The following is a 21,678-nucleotide window of genomic DNA, read 5'->3' on the forward strand; positions in this document are numbered from 1 at the left end:
GCCTCCTCTTGTGCCAAGATGAGGCCACTCTCAGGGTGAAGGAACAACACCTTACATTCCGTTTAGGTAACCTCCAACCTGATGGCATGAATATCAATTTCTCCTTCTGGTAGACAATTGTACCCCTTCCTCTGTTCCCCACTCTGACCTTTTATCTCTCCTCACCTGCCTATTACTTCCCCCTGGGTCCCTTCCTCCTTCCCTTTCTCCTATGGCCAACTCTCTTCTCCTATCAGATTCATTCTTCTCCTTGATGTTTCTCACCCTCCTGGCTTCATCTATCGCCTTCCAGCTAGCCTACTTCCTCTTCAGGTGTCTTCCCCTTCCTTCTCAGTCCTGACAAAGAATCTTGGCCCAAAACATCGACAGTTTATTCATTTCCAGAGATGCTGCTTGACCTGCTGAGTTCCTTCAACATTTTGCATGTGTTGCAACTGTACACTCCTGTGTGATCATAATACTCTGCTCTGCAATTGCTGAAGATCGCAACATTGTTGAAGCCTCCTCCTCATGTCAGTGGTTTAATTATCCATCACCGTTGACAGCTAGATTAGTGCCAGACTCCAGTACTTTTATCTGATCTTTTATGAGATCACCAGTGCATTGCATGCTCTATTTGAAAATGCAGTTTACCGGTTGGCACCTCATATTTAGATATACCTGGGGATATCTTTCTGAGCTTCTTCTGGCTTGATTGCATTGTAGAGTGTGATACTTACAAAGCTACAAGGTTACAGATTGTTACGTAATTCTTTTCTTTTGCTGCTGTTTCATGCATGTTATGCTTGAACTGCCAGACCTTTTCAGTAGCAAACATAGAACATAGAAATCTACAGAGCATTACAGGCCCTTTGGCCCACAATGTTGTGCTGACCATGTATCTGTTGCATTTTAAAACAACGTACAACACAATGGGGGATGTTTGATATGAGGATCTTTGGTTCCACAAAGGCTGCAAGAGATCACCCTCACAAGTGTTATTATAGAAGGAATTATATGGGGAGGACAAGATCAAATAGATTCTTGATTCACTCAATGACAGATCCAGTCTATAAGCTATCCTTCAGGCTCAACCAACTTGGTCAGTGCTGGTGCTACAATACTGAAGCCAACGACTCATAATACATTTGATAGTGATTCTTTCAATTATTTTTTGAAGAGGAGATGCATTGATTCATGAGCTGAAGTGGGGGGTTTAAATTGTTAGTCTCTTTGTCCTGATTTCATGACACTTCATGGGGTTTGGAGTTAATGCTGAGGATTCCAGGGTTACTCCTTTCATGTGATCTACATAGCACAATTTCTGGCAAGACAACACAGAGGGAAGGACAGTGATGGATGAGCCTGGTGTTTTATATTTAAAGCAGATTTTTGTGTATGTCTATGCTGGGCTATTTCATGGCTTGTCTGTGGCTCAGCTCTTCTAAAACAAAAGATTCTGCAGTTGCTGGAATATCAGAGCAACACACACAAAATGCTGGAGGAACTCAGCAGGTCAGACAGCGTCAATGGAAATGTATAAACAGTCAACGTTTCATGTCAAGGCCTGAAGGGTTTTGGCCTGAAACATTGATTGTTTTCTCATTTCCACTGATGCTGCCTGGCCTGCTGAGTTCCTCCAGCATTTTGCCTGTGTGCTCAGTTCTTCTAATTTAGATATTGCTCCCAAGATACTTTTAAGAGATTATCTGGGCTGGGAGTACTGTCATGTCCAAATTTGGTACCCAGGTGATATGTTGAGCTCGTTTCATCTTTTGACATTGTGGTTATGATACACTAAACAGCTTGCCAGGCATCATAGGAGAGCTGGTAAGAATCAATCCTGAGCCTGAGATCACAAATAATTCAGATAGGTTTCTGCAAAGTAAACTGTAATTTTATAGTGAATCAAAAGAGACTGTAAATGCTAAAAACAGTACTTTACATAGGTTGAAGCACCCTTTATCCAAAATTCCAAAATCCAGAAACTTCAGAAATCCAAAATTATTATTGAGCACTGACACAACACCACAAATGGAAAATTCCACAAGGCGCTAGAAGGTTTCCAGGCAATGCTCAGATCTCTGTGTACCACAGAAATTTATGATGTGATCTCATATACGTAGAATCAGGGTCAGATTTAATATCATTGGCATATGTCGTGGAATTTGTTAACTTTACTGCAGCAGTACAATGAAATAAGAACATAAGAATATAAGAAATAGGAGCAGGAGTAGGCCATCCGGTCCATCGAGCCTGCCCCACCATTCAATAAGATCATGACTGATCTGTCCGTAAACTCAGCTCCATCTACCTGCCTCTTCCCCGTAACCCTTAATTCCCTTACTTTGCAAAAACCTATCTAACTGTTACTTAAATATATTTAGTGAAGAAGCCTCAACTGCTTCGCTGGGCAGAGAATTCCACAGATTCACCACTCTCTGGGATAAACAATTTCTCCTCATCTCTGTCCTAAATCTTCTCCCCTGAATCTCGAGGCAATGTCCCCTAATTCTAGTCTCACCTACCAATGGAAACAACTTTTCTATGTCTATTTTATCTATCCCTTTCAAAATTTTGTATGTTTCTATAAGATCCCCTCTCATTCTTCTGAACTCCAGAGAGTATAGTCCCAGGTGACTGAATCTCTCCTCATTGGTTAACCCCTTCATCCCTGGAATCAACGTAGTGAACCTCCTCTGTACTGCTTCCAAAGCCAGTATATCCTTCCTCAAGTATGGAGACCGGAATTGCACACAGTACTCTAGGTGCGCCCTCACCAGTACCCTGTATAGTTGCAGCATGACCTCCCTGCTCTTGTATTCAATCCCTCATGACCTCCCTGCTCTTGTATTCAATCCCTCATGACCTCCCTGCTCTTGTATTCAATCCCTCTAGCAATAAAGGCCAACATTCCGTTTGTCTTCTTAGTAACCTGTTGTACCTGCAAGCCAACTTTTTGAATTCATGCACAAGCACTCCCAAGTCCCTCTGCACAACAGCATGCTGCAATCTTTCACCATTTAAATAATAAACTGCTCTTCTATTATTCCTTCCAAAGTGGATGATCTCACATTTACCAACGTTGTATTCCATCTGTCGGACCTTGGCCCATTCACTTAATCTATCTATATCCCTCTGCAGACTCTCCACATCATCTGTACAATTTGCTTTTCCACTCAGTTTAGTGTCATCAGCAAATTTTGCTACGCTACACTCAGTCCCCTCTTCCGAATCATCAATGTAAATAGTAAACAGCTGTGGGCCCAGCAGCGACCCCTGTGGCACCCCACTCACCACTGACTGCCAACCGGAGAAACACCCATTTATATCAACTCTCTGCCTTCTGTTGGTTAACTAATCCACTATCCATGCCAATACACTTCTTCCGACTCCATGCATACGTACCTTATTTATAAGTCTCTTGTATGGCACCTTATCGAATGCCTTCTGGAAATCCAAGTATACGGCATCCACCTGTTCTCCCCTATCCACGGTACTCATTATGTCCTCAAAGAACTCCAGTAAGTTTGTCAAACAGGACCTGCCCTTTCTGAATCCATGCTATGTCTGTCTAATGGAACCACTCCTTTCTAAATGCTTTGCTATTTCTTCCTTAATGACAGCTTCAAGCATTCTCCCGACAACAGATGTTAAGCTAACTGGCCTATTGTTGCCTGTCTCTTGCCTACATCCTTTTAAAAAGTGGTATGACATTTGCTGTCTTCGAATCCGCCGGGACCTGCCCGGAGTCTAGAGAGTTTTGATAAATGATTACCAATGCATCTACTATATTCTCCGCCAATTCTTTCAGCACCCTGGGATGCATCCCACCAGGACCAGGGGACTTATCTACCTTCAGGCCCTCTAGTTTGCTCATCACTATCTCGTTAGTGACAGTGATTTTATCGAGGTCCTCATCTCCCATTTTGTTCATAACATCCTTCTTTGGCATATTAGACATGTCCTCCACTGTGAAGACCAACACAAAATAGTCATTCAATGCCTCAGCCATTTCCCTATTACCCAATATCAATTTCCCCTTATCATCTTCCAAGGGACCTATGTTGACTTTAGCCACCCTTTTCCACTTGATATATTTATAAAAACTTTTCCTATTGTTTTTATATTTTGTGCTAATTTACTTTCATACTCTATCTTCCTTCCCTTATTTCTTGTTTAGTTGTTCTTCAGTTCAATTAGTCCTGACGAAGGGTCGCGGCCTGAAACGTCGACTGTACCTCTTCCTAGAGATGCGGCCTGGCCTGCTGCGTTCACCAGCAACTTTGATGTGTGTTGCTTGAATTTCCAGCATCTGCAGAATTCCTGTTGTTTAGTTGTTCTTTGTTGCTTTTTAAAGTCTTCCCAATCCTCCAGTCTTCCACTACTCTTTGTGACTTTGTACGCATGAGCTCTGAATTTGATACTATCTTTTATTTCCTTAGTTATCCAAGGCTGGCTCTCCCCACACTTACTGACCTTGCTGAGCACTGTGAAAAATCTCTTTGAAAGTACTCCACTGTTCCTCAACTGTCCTACCAAATAGCCTGTGCTCCCAATCCACATTAGCCAACTCCTCCCTCATCCCATTGTTGTCTCCCTTGTACAAGCATAATACACTAGTTTTAGATATAACTATTTCATCCTCTATCTGAATGTGAAATTCAATCATACTATGATCACTCTTTCCAAGAGGATCCCTGACTACAAGATCGTTAATCTTACCTGTCTCATTGCCCAGGGCTAGATCTAAGATAGCATTTTCCCTTTGTCGGTTCACTAACATGCTGCTCAAGAAAGCCATCATGGATACATTCTATGGAGTCCTCCTCAGGACTTTCTTGACCAACCTGATTCACCCAATCTATGTGGAAGTTAAAATCCCCCATGACAACTGCCATTCTGTTCTTACAAGCTTCAGTTATTTCTTGGTTAATCGCCTCTGCCACTGCAATATTTTTATTAGGTGGCCTATAGACAACTTCCACCAGTGATTTTTTTCCCCTTTTTCTATTCTTAATCTCTACCCAGATGGACTCAGCATTCTGCTCCGTAGATCTTATATCGTCTCTCACGATCGCCCTGATTTTGTCCCTAATCAAAAGCGCCCCTCCACCTCCTCTGCCTTCATGCCTATCCTTCCATATTACCTGATATTTAATTCCCAGTTATCTCCACCTTGCAACCAGGTGTCTGTAATGGCCACTAAATCATATGCCTTGGTACTGATCTGTGCCACAAATTCACTGCCTTGTTTCAAATACATGATAAATAAATAGGGGGAAAAAATGAGTTACATTATATAGATAACTATTAAATAGTTAAGTTAAAATAAGTAATGCAAAAAAATACAGAAATAAAAAGTGGTGAGGTAGTGTTCATGGGTTCAATATTCATTTAGAAACCAGATTGCAGAGGGGAAGAAGGAAGCTGTTCCTGAATCAGTGAGTGTCTGCCATCAGGCTTCTGTATCTCCTTCCCGATGGTAACAGTGTGAAGCGTGCATGTCCTGGGTGTTGGAGATCCTTAATGATGGACACCACCATCATTACTATGGAGGCTAGTACCCATGATGAATCGGAATCTGACAAATTTTACAAGTTTCTGCAGTTTATTTTGATCTTGTTTGGTAGTCCACCCCGCACACCTCCCCCCCAATTTATAAATCTATAAATATACTGTGATGCATCCAGTCACAGTATATTTGTCGATTTTGAGTGTTTTAATTGACAAATCAAATCTCCTCAAACTCCTCATAAGATATAGCCGCTGTCTTGCCTTCTTTATAGCTGCATATATGTTGCGTCCAGGTTAGGTCCTCGGAGATACTGACACCAAGAAACTTGAAATTTCTCACTCTCTCCACTTCTGATTCCTCTTTGAGGATTGGTTTGTGTTCCCTCGTCTTATGCTTCCTAAAGTCCAGAATCAGCTCTTTGGTCTTGCTGACGTTGAGTGCAAGGTTGTTGCTGAGACACCACTCAACTAATTGGTATATTTCGCTCCTGTACACCCTTTCATCACCATCTGAAATTCTGCCAACTATGGTTGCATTATCAGCAAATTTATAGATGGCATTTGAGCTATGCCTAGCCACACAATCATGAGTGTCGAGAGAGCAATGCAGAGAGCTAAGCACACACTCTGTGGAATGCCAGTGTTAATTGTCAGCGAGATGGAGATGTTGTTTCCAATCTGCAGAGAGTGTGGTCTTCCGGTTAGCAAGTCGGGGATCCAGTTGCAGAGGGAGCTACAGAGGACTAGGTTCTGTAGTTTTTCAAGCAGGACTGTAGGAGAGATGGTGTTAAATGCTGAGCTGTAGTCAATAAACAGCAGCCTGACTTAGGTATTTGCATTGTCCAGGTGATCCACTGCTGTGTGAAGAGCCATTGAGATCACGTATGCTGTAGATCTTTTGTGGCAATAGGCAAATTGCAGAAGGTCCAGGTCCTTCCTGAGACAGGTGTTGATTCTAGCCATGACCACCCTCCCAAAGCACTTCATCACCATAGATGTGAATGCTATAGGTTGAGGCTCATGCTGTTGAGGCATGAAGAGAAATTAATGAAAAATAGAAAAACACTGCATAAAACAAAAAATAAAAATCTCTATCATATATTGAAAGAGTGGATTCGTCAGCGTCGGAGTTATCATATGCCACTTAATGTTATGCTGATCATGAAGCAAGCAAAGGTCTATCATAATGAACTAAAAATTGAAGGTAAATGTGAATATTCAGCAGGCTGGTTGCAGAAATTTAAGAGAAGACAGGGCATTAAATTTTTAAAGATTTGTGGTGATAAAGCATCTGCTGATCACAAAGCAGCAGAGAAAATCATTGATGAGTTTACCAAGATTGTTACTTATGAAAATCTAATATGCTGATTGGGTGCATCAGTACATATGTGTGATACCAAAGTGTTAGACAAAGACTGCTTACCTGTAGCACATAAATTCAGAGTCAGAAATTATGGCAATGCCAAACAGAAACCGGCTGGCCATCTGTGCAGCCAAGGTAGTAATTGTTATTAAAAATATTATATAGAACTGTATATGTGATGTAAATGGATTTTATGTTTAGACTTGGATCCCATTCCCAAGGTTTTTCATTATATAAATACAAGTATTGCAAAATCCAAAAAAAACAAAATCCAAAATACTTCTGGCCCCAAGCATTGGGTGCTTGGGGGTGCTCAACCTGTATAATTTTATGGTCACCACTTTTAAGATTACAGATTATTTTATATGAATTTCACATACATAACACAGGATCCCACGTGGAAAAGGAGACTACGGTACTTACTAAGAATTCTGCAAGTACTTAAAATAAAATTGTGAGAACATATCCTTTCCTGTTGGAGGTGTCTTAAAATAATATTATTAAAAATAACTTTGCAAACACATCAATAAAATTTTTTATCACTAAACTGAAGCTTAAAGATTTGTTTCTTATTTATTATATGTGCTGATCAAATAAGGTGGAGGAGGAGCTCAGAAAGATGGCTCCAGTGGACTCTAGAGACTTCTTCCAGTTCATCCACAAAACATCTTATTCTTCTTCTCTTATGTCTTTCTTTTCTTTTCAAGCATCTGCTGGAGTCCATAATCTATAGCAAAAACTACAGTCCTTTGCATGCAGTAGATCTTCGGGTCGGCTGTGCGGCCTGGCACTTCACTATCTCCAGGAAAAGCCTGGAAGACGCGCACCTTCAGAGAGCAGCCCAGTAAATGATTTGCTCGCTGATTTTGTTGATTGAAGCATCGTGGGGTCTGAAACGCTGAGACAGTAGGAGGTATGTGTCTCTGTACTCAAGCGATCCCTCTCACATCAGAACAGTGAGTTGCTGGTCTCTGCTCTCATTGTTGCAGGAGATACCAAAGTGGTTGGTTATAGACTGTAGTTTTTGATGGACTCTAGACCAAGGTCTCTTTGGGGACTCTGACTACTGCTTACATAGTAGGGGTGAGGGGTTGGTGCTTCTGCTGGTGCAGGTGAGCAGAGGGGGAAGGTCGAGGCTTCTGGAGCTGTCTGTGTGTTGGGAGGGGAGAGGGGTCTTCGCCGTTCTAATGTTTTCTATCATACATTCTATGGGATTTCTTGTTTCATTGATGTCTGCAAAGAGTAAGAACTTCAAGATGTATACAGTATACATTATCTGATATTAAATTGAACTATTTGAACCATTTAAAGTATTACTGAAGTAAACAAAGATTTGTTTATTAATCCATAAGACTGTAAGACAAAGGAGCAGAATTAGACCATCTCGTCCATCGAGTCTGGTCCGCCATTCACTCATGGCTGATCCTTTTTTTTTCTCCTCCTCAACCCTCATTCCTGGCTTTCCCCGCCCCCCCCCCCCCATAACCTTTGATGCCATGTCCAAACAAGAACCTATCAATGTCTGCTTTAAGACTTGCTGTGTCTTCCTTATCAACTTCAGGTTCACAAATGAGATGTTACTTTCTACATAAATATGAGAAGTCTGCAGATGCTGGGAACCTAATGCAACACACACAAAATGCAGGAGGAACTCGACAAGTCAAGCAGCATCTATGGAAAAGCAGTAAACAGTCAACATTTTAGATTGAGACTGTTCTTCAGGTCTTCAGCATTTCATGTGTGTTGACTGTTCTACAAACTTACAAACTACAAACTTACATTCTACAAACTTACTGGAGACTGGATGGGCATTGAAGAGTATTTTTAGTAGTCTTTAAAATGGGAAGGGTGGAGCAGGAAGTGAAATGAAATAAAACTAGCAACAATAGTAATGGTAATAGCAGTAGTTAGCACCGAGTCCTAAACGTGGATAAGCAAAGTCCTATACATGGCCTTTCCCCTCATTTTTATCTGATGGAGAAGGTTCTGTAGCATAACCTGTTTTTATCAGAGTTATGAATCTTGGATTTAATCTAATATTGCTTCAAGCTCAGAACTTCTCGACTTGATTGTTTCTATTAATCTTTCTTAGTTTCTATGGAACTGTGTCTCCACCTGTTTTATTCAAACTCTGAGTCATCTGTATTTGGATGGGTTTCAAATCATTAAAGTTCAGCTTTAAGGAAGAAAAAGACAAATTAGAATATGATTTAGTCCCTCTTATCAATAATTTCATAGTGCATTTGCACTGGTGTTAGCCTCAACAAAGCAGAAAGGTATACACTGTAACTTTAGAAGACAATTCTCACTTAGCAGAGAAAGTAAATTGTTCAGTAATTTGATAGTTGGGGCCTAAACCAGCTCCAGACTGAAGTTATGCAAGAACCCTGAAGCAGAACAATTTGTAGTTGATACATGTCCAGAAAACTCTGAAAAATGCATAGACAGTGTTAAACACAGCTGGACCTGAACATTCCTACCTGTATTTCTTAAATTAAATTTTAATCACTTGGACAGGAATTCCAAAGCTCTTGTATTTGAATTCTAGTGATACCCTGGAACAAACTGAATGACCCCCTTCCCCCCAGCTCTGCAATGAAAACTGTAAATCCTCCACTCCACTTAGTTCTGAAGCAGGGTCATTGGCCTGAATTATTAATCTTTCAATTTCTGTAGATGCTGCCTGACTGGCTGAGTTCTTCCAGCATTTCTGTTTGGGGATCAGATATTTCCAACCTGCTGTTTCAGCTGTTTTCCACAAATAGTGTGATGATTTATGTAGTAGTGAAGAAGGATTATTTCATGTTAGAATCAATAATTAGTAACCAAGAAATTTACTAACATATCCAACAAACAATTCAAGAGGAATTTATAAAGTGGGTAGAATATGAACTTCATTATCACACGAGGTAGCTGAGGAGCACAGTTGATAATCTATAGGCTTAATCAAAATATTTTTGCTGGCGACGCCATAAAATATATTCCATAAAAGTTCAAAGTGAATTTATTATCAATGTACATATATGTCACCATATACTACTCTGGGATTTGTTTCAGCATAGTATATGTTGTCTACCATATACTAAAAGAAGTAAGCGATGAAACCCCTAGCAAAGGCTCACTGGGAAATGCTGCAATCATTTTATAAGCAGTGAAGTATTTATTGCTTTGATAAATCTTCAGACAATGTTACACTACTTCTAAAATTAAAACATACACTCAGTGGCCACTTTAATAGGTACACCTGTTAATGCACATACCTAATCAGCCAATCATGTGGCAACAACTCAATGTATAAAAGCATACAAACATGTCAAGAAGTTCAGTAGTTATTCAGACCAAACATCTACTGATGGGAAGAAATGTGATCAAGGTGACTTTGACTGTGGAATTACTATCCATTCCATGTGACTGTGGTTTGAGAATCTCAGGAACTGTTGATCTCCTGGGACCTCAGCAGTTTCTAGAGTATATGGAGAATGGTACAAAAATCAAAAAAAAAATACAGTAAGCGGCAATTTCTGTGGGCAAAAAATGTCAGAGGAGACAGGAAGGTGACAGTAACTAAAGTAACTGTACATCATAACAGTGGTATTCATTAGAGTATCTCTGAACATACAACCTGCCGAACTGTAAAGTGCAAACAACAGGAATTCTGCAGATGCTGGAAATTCAAGCAACACACATCAAAGTTGCTGGTGAACGCAGCAGGCCAGGCAGCATCTGTAGGAAGAGGTGCAGTCGACGTTTCAGGCCGAGACCCTTCGTCAGGATCTCGTCGACTGTACCTCTTCCTACAGATGCTGCCTGGCCTGCTGCGTTCACCAGCAACTTTGAACTGTAAAGTGGATAGGCCTCTGCAGCAGAGGACCACAAACATACACAGGAGGTACTTTGTGGCCACTGATAGTATTTTCAAAAGGAAATTGCAAAAATATAGAGGACAAAAGGGAAAATAAAGATAGACTTACTATGTGTGGTGAAGTAGATGGAATGGGAGGAGGCAGCAAGTTATTTTTTATCATAGACTATTGGGGATGAAGGCTTAGTTCTGTGTTGTATATTCTTCCTAATTTTACATCATTTGTAATTGAGATCTGCAAGTGTAAACAAGATACCACTTGCATCTGCTTTGCAAATGAACCAAAGAAAAAACAGTCAAGGGGGGTATTTTCTTTAACTACATTATGGTATACCATAATCTAGATGGTATACCATTAGGTAATATAAAAGAAAAGATTAGATTTATTTGTCAGATGTACATTGAAACATTGAAACATACAGTGAATTGCATTGTTCTGCATCAATGACCATCACAGTCTGAGGATTGTGCTGGGGGCAGCCTGCAAGTGTCACCATGCCTCTGGTATCAACATAGCATGCCCATATTGCAGTGTATTCCATAATGTACAGTATGTTGTTGACAATGTATTCCAGTTCTCTGGAGGGAAGTGTTGCCGGTTAGGGCAACATTTATTGCCCATCTTAATTGCCCTTTAGCAGGTGACAATAAGCCACCTCTGAGAACAGCTGCAATCCTTCTGGGAATGGTATTCCTGCAAGGCAGTTGGTTATGGAACTATAGAATTTTGATTCAGTGAAGCAATGCCTAGCACTTCCAAATGAGCACAGTGCACGGCCTTTAGGGGATTCCGTGGGTGATACTGTTTCTATGACTTACTGCACTTGTCCTTCTTGTCAGTAGAGATTCTACTTTATGAAGTGCTATCTTAGTAGTCTAGGTGAGTATCTTCAGCATGGTGCTTCACTGGTGAAGAGAAGAGTGTATAGGGTGGTGAATGGAGTGTCACCATGAAGGAGTGCTTTGTTGTAGGAGGTATTGAGTTTTTAAAATATTTTTGGACCTGCACTTAACTGATAAATGGAGAGCATTTCATTTTGTTTCTGTTGAGTGCTATACTGTAGATAATGGAAAACACAATGCTGTACCTCAATGGAGGTAAAGATGCTATGGCCTATACTTGTAGCGACAGTAAGTATATGGCTGCTCCAGTTCAGCTTTTGTTCAATAGTTGTCTTGAGGATATTGATGATGGAACACTTGAAGATGGTAGTGCCTTTGAATGTCAAAGGTAAGTGGACAAACTCTCTTTTGTGGCATCAAGTAATTTTCAAGATGTGTGTTGCTGACTAAGATTGCATTTATTACCCATCCCTAAATGCCCTTGAGAAGATGGTGATGAGGTATTCTTTTGAATTTTTACTCTTAAGACGCTTTTGGATAGACCCAGCAACAATAAATAAATGGTGCAGAACAGACATTTTGTTGCCTTTAGAGGCATGACGTCTACTTACCACTTACTAGTCCTTACCTGCTTAGTGCCTAGTTCTTCGTGCAAGTTGGCGTGAAAAGCTTCATTTGCAAAGGAGTTCTGAACGTAATTAAATGTGCTGCAATCATTGGCAAGTATTTATGACTTTATGATAAAAGGAAGATTGTTAACAAAGTTAGTGAAGATATTTGGGCTTAGAACACTGTTGAGAATCTCCAGGGCTGGTGCTGGAATGATTGACCTTTAATAGCCACAACTATCTTTTATCATGTGAGGAGTGACCCTAAGCACTGAAGTGATTTCCCATTGATGCTCGCATTTGAGTTACAACATTACTTCTTTAACACACATTCAATCAAATGCAGCTTTGATGCCAGGAGTTGTCAGTCTTAACTCAGCTCTGGAAGTCAGCGCTTTGGTCCATGTTTGCAGCTGTGACAAGGACTCAGGCCGAGTGCAACCTGAATGGAGAATTGGTGAGCTGGTTAATGGAGTGTGAGTGTTGTTTGATGGCACAGTCTATCAATGGGGGACTGTATTAATGGTACATAGCTGGATTGAATCCATTTGCTGTACATTTTTGTGAACAGGGTGTCTGGTTGGATGCCAGTGCTTAATCAAACTGGAATATCTTGTTTGTATAAACCTTATTCTGGGGTAGACACTAAGCACCCATAAAATATGCTTCTCTAAGTGAAAGCTTCTTGGTGTAAAATAGAATGTATGAGAATAAAGAGTGACCCAAAACCTGAAACTTGATGCAAGAAATAGTTAGAGGTGCCATACATTCAGACAAATAACTGGTGATATTTGGTTAGTAACATTTACTTTATGCTTAATGTGATTGCCTTTTACACTACCAGTTACATTCATGTTTACCCCTGCAGCATAGGAGGGTGGAACAATCTATGCTGGAGATTATCCTTGTTTAAAGGACACTTGAATTTTAATTCAAGAGAGGGTAGGTTTAAACTAGAAGATGTGATATGTTGGCATGTTTGACAAGTGTAATTATGAGCTTGCTTTAAATGGAGCCGAGCTCAGCTCCTCAGTGCTGACGTAGACCAGAAATTGTTCTATGGTTCAGCTCACTTGGTTCCTGGATCGGCAGCGAAATTTACTGGTGTTAGTTGTCGAGAGGTTAGGCATATTTTATTTGATGCACACAGTGAGATGAGCAGCCGGCACGCCATATTATCACCGACATAGTAATAGATGTCCTAGCGGGGGGTTGGCACGTCGTTCCTGTTTAAAGCCTTTGCGCTATACAAACATTTTTTTGGAACCGGTATTCGCCCCGTCTTAATAGTTGCACCCAAGGTTTGCACGCAAGGTAGTTCCACTTAGGTGCAGTTATGTAAACTGCCTCCAACAATCTGGGGAATTAAACTAATTGTACAGCGCAGTTCGTAATCAATTCAGAGATGTTTCAAGTTTAAATTCCCGTAAAACCAGGAATTAATTTTGACTTACAGCCATTGTGTACGAAAACATACACAATTATGACGAAATATTATTTGATTGTCCTTTATATAATTCTGCATCTTTAGTACACATTTCGTAGTATTAAATCCATCGAATAATTGTTCAGTACAATAGTTGCTGATATCAATAAAGGTTTATTTCTCTAAGAACTACAAATGTAATAACTGTATAATTTTGGCTATATATTATGGAATTTCCCGCATCAGTTATTTGTGCAGAATATTTTACTTTTAAATCATTTTTTACAATTTTATGAGTATACTTTATCTTAGTAGGAGCTAGCATATTGGTAAATAATTTCTGAAAAGGTGGAATGAAATCTTTGAGAGGAAATTAACAGGACTTACATCAGTTACTTGTTGTAACTAGTTGTAAATCCATCGAATATTCTGCATTTAAACTACTTAGTTTTAGTATTTCCTATTAAATGCGATAAATATTAACTGACGACTAAAAGGCAACATTATTTGTCCTTAAGATAATGTCACCCTTTCGTCTGACAATTTTTAAGATCCCATTCATAATCAGTTTCTCTTTATCAGAGCGTAACTCTTGTGACAGTCTCGCTTCATTCCCAACCCCCCCCCCCCACCCCCGCCGCCAAATGTGGCTTCTCTTGAACGCAATGTTCTATTACTATTCGGTGTATAATTTGTAAAAAAACCCCACTAATTTGCCAAAGTTGTAAAGCAGTCGAGGAGAAAATAAGATATGTCTTGTTCAATTTTACCTGAACTACATAATCATAATGTAGAAATCTACTGATCGCGTAGTTTAATCATTGTCGCGAAAATGGATATTTATTTTAAATGGGTATGTCAACAATATTTAGAAAACGTTGTCATATAGATTTTTACTCCTTTGGATGTAAGATATAAAATAACTACAAATATATATGCAATACAAATAAATTTCCGAACAGAGTTAAAAAAAATACATTCCACTCTATCTCAGCAGACCTTCCTATTTTAAACTGACCGGAAGCTGCTTTGAAGAACTGCGCTGCAAATATACATTTCGCAGAGGACATCGCAGAAACGCTGAAAGAGGTTCTATTTCTAAAAAAAAGATTAGCATGTCCTAACTCCTCAATCGAACAGTGTTGAGACTGAAGTTCAGAACGGCAACTTTTAATGTTTTAACTCTTTATCACGACATTTGTTGATACCACTGAGTCAGAAGGTTGTAGATTCAAACTTCGATATAGGATTTGATCACATAATCCCAAATTGACTAGATGTTCCACCGGTCCTGTGGTGAGATAAGGCCTGCTTAGATGTGTGTGGTGGAGAGTTCCCTCGAACTTTTAAATAGCATTTAATTATAAACTGCCTTTCGCCTCACTATTTTTTGGAACGACCTTTCAATGCACCGATATAGCTGGTATCGATAAAAGGTCAGACAAATATTTCAACTGAAGTGGTTAAATCAACATCTGTGCACCTTCTTTATTTACAATTACCTTAACTGAGAAGAAAGAGCCAAGTTACACAAAAATCAATGAAATTAAAAAAATATATATCATATACATGCAATTGGGTGGAATTATTTTATCACCCAATTCAGGTCCCAGCAAAGCACATAGCGATATCTAGGTAATGACACCAACATCCGAATGAATGGATAATCTAATTCAATTATATGCGTCAGTAGACAACGTTTCTGTATAGAGGATAGATTAATAGTCTCGAATGAGTCCTTGAATGGACACATGGCACATTTTGGATTTGCCTGTTCCAGTACGGAACTGAACGGCATAATATAAAATTGATATGCTTAAATTCGAGATTTCTACTTTTAAAGACAACATGACTATTCTCAGAGTTTTGCAGGAGCACCTGCCCTTTCCTACTCTTGAAAACATTTGGCCAGATGAGTATTTGATTGCATTTGTTTTAAAATGTAATGCTTAAGATGCTAAAGGCGAAAAGAATCTTCCACCCACCTGAACAAAAGCAAGCTCTCTACTTAGATTTATTCTAACGTTTTTGCTCAATTAAGCACAAATTTAGGATGAAACTTCTCTGTTTTACAAAACTGAACCTCACACAGGGAGTCACAAAATATCACGTGGTATCTTGGCGTTCTAATTAATATTGCTCCTTCAAATTTTCCCCCAAAACAGATTATTATTACTTTTCAAATTTAGGGTTTTAGCGGGAAATAGCCTTCAAACGTACCCCCCCCCCCGCGTGTTTGGAAATGGTGATTTAATTTATGTAATATATGGGAAAGAATTGAAGAAAAGCAGGACAGGTCCTACTTTCCTACACCAGCAACCTACAATCTGAGGATGTCCTCCAATTAATCCGTTAAATTTATTAAGAATAATTTTCTTAAGTGTCTCCACAGACAAATCCGATAAAAATGCTATGGTACCTGAATTGGTGGCTTCCTTGAAAATGCAACCTCGTTGTTTTAGCTCTCCTTTGTTATGACTTGATAGCACTTTACAAGGTCAAAGATAATCTACTGAGCCAACTAACCATCCGGTTTGCAAATGTCACAGAACTAGAGACTACTTGGAGACTACAAGTACTTTTAAGGGTCTCAGACGTCCCTTCGTTGTAATACCTGAGTGTCCTAGTTATTTGATCAGCATTATTTATACTGCTAATTTCCCATTTCTCAGTTTGATCTACGCTCTGTTATATGAATTTACAATTTCATAACTTATGGTCTTAAATCTGAAACCACTCACAGTTGTTATTTTTACAGAAACCTGCGCATTTGTTTGATGGAAATCAACTTCTGAACGCAGTGATGATTTGTATTAGTTACTCAGCATGCGAGTTCGTGAGAATCGCATTACCCAAAAAGCCGCCTAGAAAAATATTAACCAGCATTCATTGGTTTGTTGGTGAAACCTCCGCCTTGCTGTGCCTTGTTTTTAATGTTTGCTTGGTGAAATCACGCCTCCTGATTTCTGATTGGTGCTGCTCCTGTATATCTGCTGCTGGAACAGATGAGCCAAGAACAGAAGTTGTTAAGATTTGAAGGTTGTGATTGTTTAAGTAATCCGCCTTGTTGAAAGCAGCTCGCTATAAACGGTCAGATAAAAGTGTTTTGGCTGGAATGAGTATTTCTGAGGCCGAATATTGTTGTGTAGAGGATTCGCCGCCTGGAGGCTCTGGCTTGGACACGGCCGTTTCTCCATGGGCTCAGTCCGAGAGCCCTGTCTCTCAAACCGGTCTTGCGTCTGCTCAACCCACGAGTAAAGTGGAGGGGAAAGGCGACTCGGAATCGCGGATCAGACGCCCTATGAACGCTTTCATGGTGTGGGCAAAGGACGAGCGTAAAAGGCTGGCTCAACAAAATCCCGATCTCCACAATGCAGTACTAAGTAAAATGCTTGGTAAGCAAAGACATTGTATTTTGACCATTGGGGCGCAAGCACAATGAAGATGTATTATAGCGAGGAAGATATTGAAGAAACACTATGGTTACTTTCGCTTTATGCTGTCTGGTAAAGCAACAGCTACATTCAAAATGCGCAAATTTGATAACATGTTGCGAAGTTAAAAATTAACTTCAGGATTAGTGTGTGATCTCAACAGACTTGGTAAAAAGCCGGCATGGTGTCAGAAATGTAAACAAACCAGTCTCCATTAGAAAAAAAATCTACTTTTCCCAGGGTGGTGTTATGACAAGTTGCTATAATTAGATTATTTATCTAAATATTTGTTTCTAACTCAATCAGTTATCATTTACAGTTAATTAACCTATACTCGGTGTACTATATTACACTCAAGATAAAGTGAATGAATTGTTTTTTCTCTCTCTCTCTGATTCTGCAGGGCAGTCATGGAAATCGCTTCCATTTGAAGAGAAGCGCCCATTCGTGGAAGAGGCTGAGCGACTCCGAGTTCAACACTTGCAAGATCACCCCAACTACAAATATCGACCACGCAGGAAGAAACAGAGTAAAAAAGTCAAACGAATGGAGACCAGTCTTCTGGCGCACAACCTGCCTCGGAATCATGGCACCGTTCTCAGAACCAATCAGGGAGTTAGCGGCGACAACTTCACCAGGAATCAACACCAGGGAAGATCCTCCGGCCAACATCAACTCCCTTCGCTTAGTCACTACAGAGATTTGCATGGACTGGGTTCGGAGTTCGAGAACTATGGCTTGCCTACTCCCGAGATGTCTCCCTTGGACGTGTTGGATCCAGTGTTCTTTCCGTCACAGGCGCAGGACGACTGTAATATTTCCTTCGGAAACTACCCTCATCACATAGATTACAGTAGAGAGAAGACAGATGCCTTGTCCTACCCAGACCAAATCTCTGCCAACGTGGGTGAGTTGGTTAGGAATCCACAACATCTCTATTACAGCCAGTTGTGCCCTGGAGGTCAGGGCAGCATTTCTGCTCACCTGGGGCAGCTCTCACCTCCCCCCGAGGCGCAACGCATTGATTCTGTGGAGCACTTTGGTCCGTCTGAGTTTTGGACAGATGTTGATCGTAGTGAGTTTGACCAATATTTAAATCTGGCAAGGACTCGTCCGGACACCTCTGCACAAACCTTTCACGTCTCTCTGTCGAAACTGAACCCTAGAGGTGTGTCCGCATGCGAGGAAAGTAGCTTCATCTCGGTTCTGTCGGACGCCAGCAATGCTGTCTATTACAGCGCATGTCTTACTGGCTAACTCGCTGCACTCAAACTGTTAAATTCCCGTGATGGTTAATTCTCAGTACATCTTTTTTTAAGGAGTCATTAAACTGTTATTGCAGTCACATATTTCTTTCTATTTCAACTGAAATGTGCGGAAATCACTGGTTGAGTTCCGATTCAGGAAAGGGGTTAATAAAATGAACCCGAAAGTAACGAGTGACTGGTTGTAAAACAAATGATAAGGGCATTTTCGGTGTCTGAAACGAATTAATACTAAAAGCTAACATGTATCCGTCAGAGATTATAACAAAACGGAATAATTTTTTGTAAGCCATTATGTAGCAACACGTATAAAATATGATCGGACTACATTAGTTTAAAATCCAAATGGAAATGTAAATGTTGAGATTTTTTTGAACTTTCGTTTCAGCTTTTGGTGGATATACCACGATATTTTGGCGCTTTAAAAACTTTTTACTGCTAACATTCAGTGTATAATTCTAACAAAGTCTCACTTTTATAAATAATGTTTTTATGTTGTAATTGGATTTTGTAAATCTGTTAATAAATTCTGTTATTTAACAAAACTTTCAGTATGTAAGTTGCTTCGATAATTGTCTATACTTGAACACACCTGATCCCGCATTTGCTCACTATCTAAAGATCGAGATTGCCTTCAAGCAAAAAAAGGTTTAATGCACAAATATTCCTCCCAAAATCATCCATTTCTTTCCTGTAAACGTACTAATTTTAAAGGTTCTGTGTTAGCTTCTGTGATTCATGACAAGTACCTTGTTGGGAGTCTGATTTTTATCAGAATCCTGAAACTCTGTCCTTTCTCTAGTCTTTTGCCCATGCCTTATGTTGCTTACATATGATACCCTAAAAGAATAATGTCCAGTATCAGGGTCTTAATAATACTCTTTCAAACAAGACAGAATTGTCCTTCATGAGTGATGGAAGATCACAAATATTCATACTTAAAAGAGTTAAAATAGTAAACAAAAGTTAGCTAACATCAATTTATATATCTATCTCACTTTCTCCAAACTCTAAGGCTTCTTAATTTGTCTCAGTAATGACTTTAAGTTTAGACCAATTTCTTTTATTTTAAAATAGCTTTATGAGATAAACATAAGGCAACCTGTGCAATTTGCTTGAACAACAATTCCTCAGGACCATCAGAACTCGAGTGACTGAGTCCAGACTCGAGGAACTGAGTTATGAAGAGAGGCTGAGTGAGTTAAGACTCTTCACTGCAATATAGGATAATGAGAGGTGATCATATAGCAGTGCATAAACTCATGAGGGACATAGGGAAGGTCACTATGCACAGTCCTTCAAGAACTAGACAGCATAGGTTTAAGGTGAGAGGAGAGAGATTTAACAGGAACCTAACGAGCAACTTTTTTCACCCGGAGGGGGTTCAGTACATGCAATGAGCTGCCAAAAGATGAGGTTGACGCAGGTTGCATTAACAGTTTTAAGGTCTTTGACAGGTACATAAATTGGAAAAGAGAAGAGATGGTGAACCTATGGCATGCGTGCCCAAAATGGCATGGACAATTATTTTGTTCTCACATGACACATAGTGCTGCCCACAATTCTTTAAACCCTACTCCTAATAAAATTGTACATGATGAAGCAGCGAATGATTTTTTACACCTGAGAGCAGTGAGATGTATTCACAGGAAACGAATCACACCAGCTCTGTACCAGCTAGGCGTTTATGAGAACATATGACGTTGGATGATAAGTTTATGAAATCCTTGCCAACCTGGTGTACACATCAATATTTGGATAGTAAATGATTAACTAACAATACTATTCAGAAATGATGTGAGTTTTCAACAATCTTTTTAAAAGATTAATATTAATCATTTTTGAATGAATTTTCTAAAATGCTTCATTTATTTCAATCTGTCTCTCTTGTACTTTTATTCATAGTAAAACAATTAATGCAAGTAAATGAGCAACAGGTCTCATACTTTTACCTTAAAAAGTCCATAATTATTGTTACTGATCTATTAATCAATGATAATCTCTGCTTAAAAATATTGTACCATGACACACAAGATAACTTTTTAGAGGATTATCACTAGTTTGGGTATATGCTCTCAAAAGGGTTCGTTATCCCTGGTTTAGAGGGAGATGGACAAACATGGGCAAATAGGACAAGCTTAGATGGCACTTTTGATCAGTATGGACTGCTTTCAGCTCTGTAATATTCCTATTTATTTATTTATTTATTCATCCATCCATCCATCCATCTTTATTTATTCAGTGATACCACACAGAGCAAGCCCTTCCGGCACCACCCCAGCAACTCCACAACCCCGAGTAATCCTAACAAAATCATGGAAAATTTACAATGATCAATTAACCCACCCAGTACATCTTTAGACTGAGAAAACCCATGTACTCCAGAGACTCCGGATAGAACGTCACTGGAATCGAACTCTGAACTCCAGAATGCCCGAGCTGTGATAACTTTGTGCTAGCCACTACGCTACCATGGCACCCAGTCACAGCTTTACTGCTTCAGTAGCAGTGGTCATGAGGAAACCTGCAAATAGAATATATACTCAGTGTCCACTTTATTAGGTACCTCCAGTGGCTAATAAAATCACCACTGAGTATATGTTTGTGGTCTTCTGCTGCTATAGCCCATCCACTTCAAGGTTTGATGTGTTGTGCATTCTTAGATGGTCTTCTGCACACCTCTGTTATAATGCATGCTTACTTGAGTTACTGTCACCCTCCTGTCAGTTTGAACCAGTCTGCCCATTCTCTTCCCACCTCTCTCATTAACAAGGTGTATTCACCCACAGAACTGTTGCTCACTGGATTTTTTTTTGTACTTAATAAAATGGCCATCTTGAGTATTTGCATCCCTTGTAAAAGATGCATGCATAATTCTAAGGTAAAGATAAATAGCTGTTATCGATCCATCTTTCTGTCACCCTTTCAATATAACTGATTCCAAAATTATCAGGCAAGAACAATCTATTGGGAAAACTCAATGGGACAGAAAGCATCTGTGAAGGGAAATAGAAAGTTGATGCTTCAGGTTGAACTGCTTCATCTATCAGTCAGGATGGAAGGCATCAAACCAAAACATCAACCGTCCATTTTCCTCCACAGATACTGCCTAACCTATTGAGTTCCTGCAGCCGTTTTTTTTTGCTCCAGATTCCAGTATCTGTGATTTCTTATGTATTCAATAGTGTCAAGTACAGATGTAAAACTAATAAAAAAAGTATTAAAACTACCTTTAAAAAAACTTCCCCAATATCAGTTTATTTTGAAATATTTATCTTTAACAATTTAAATTGATGCACCAGCTTACCTCTAGCATTATACACTGTTTACTCTGAGAGCCCACTCCAGTAAGAGGCACAAAATGGAAGATACTGTATCCTG

The 21,678-nt window shown here is 39.6% G+C and overlaps 1 protein-coding gene and 1 long non-coding RNA gene across 2 annotated transcripts in view; one reads left to right on the forward strand and one right to left on the reverse strand.

The window, feature by feature from the left end:
- Positions 1-16,061, reverse strand: part of LOC140208431 (uncharacterized) — a 28,597-nt gene extending 12,536 nt beyond the window's left edge. The window contains exon 1 of the long non-coding RNA XR_011888774.1: positions 16,018-16,061. This is a non-coding gene — a long non-coding RNA (uncharacterized lncRNA). The remainder of the gene's footprint in view (positions 1-16,017) is intronic.
- A 542-nt stretch (positions 16,062-16,603) lies between these two features.
- Positions 16,604-18,784, forward strand: sox18 (SRY-box transcription factor 18). Its single transcript, XM_072277119.1, has 2 exons — positions 16,604-16,993; positions 17,436-18,784. The coding sequence occupies exons 1-2, from the start codon at positions 16,714-16,716 to the stop codon at positions 18,287-18,289; spliced, it is 1,134 nt and encodes a 377-aa protein (XP_072133220.1). The 5' UTR covers positions 16,604-16,713; the 3' UTR covers positions 18,290-18,784.
- Positions 18,785-21,678: the final 2,894 nt, after the last annotated feature.

This window comes from Mobula birostris, chromosome 2 (genome assembly GCF_030028105.1).
Source record: "Mobula birostris isolate sMobBir1 chromosome 2, sMobBir1.hap1, whole genome shotgun sequence".
NCBI lineage: Eukaryota > Metazoa > Chordata > Chondrichthyes > Myliobatiformes > Myliobatidae > Mobula > Mobula birostris.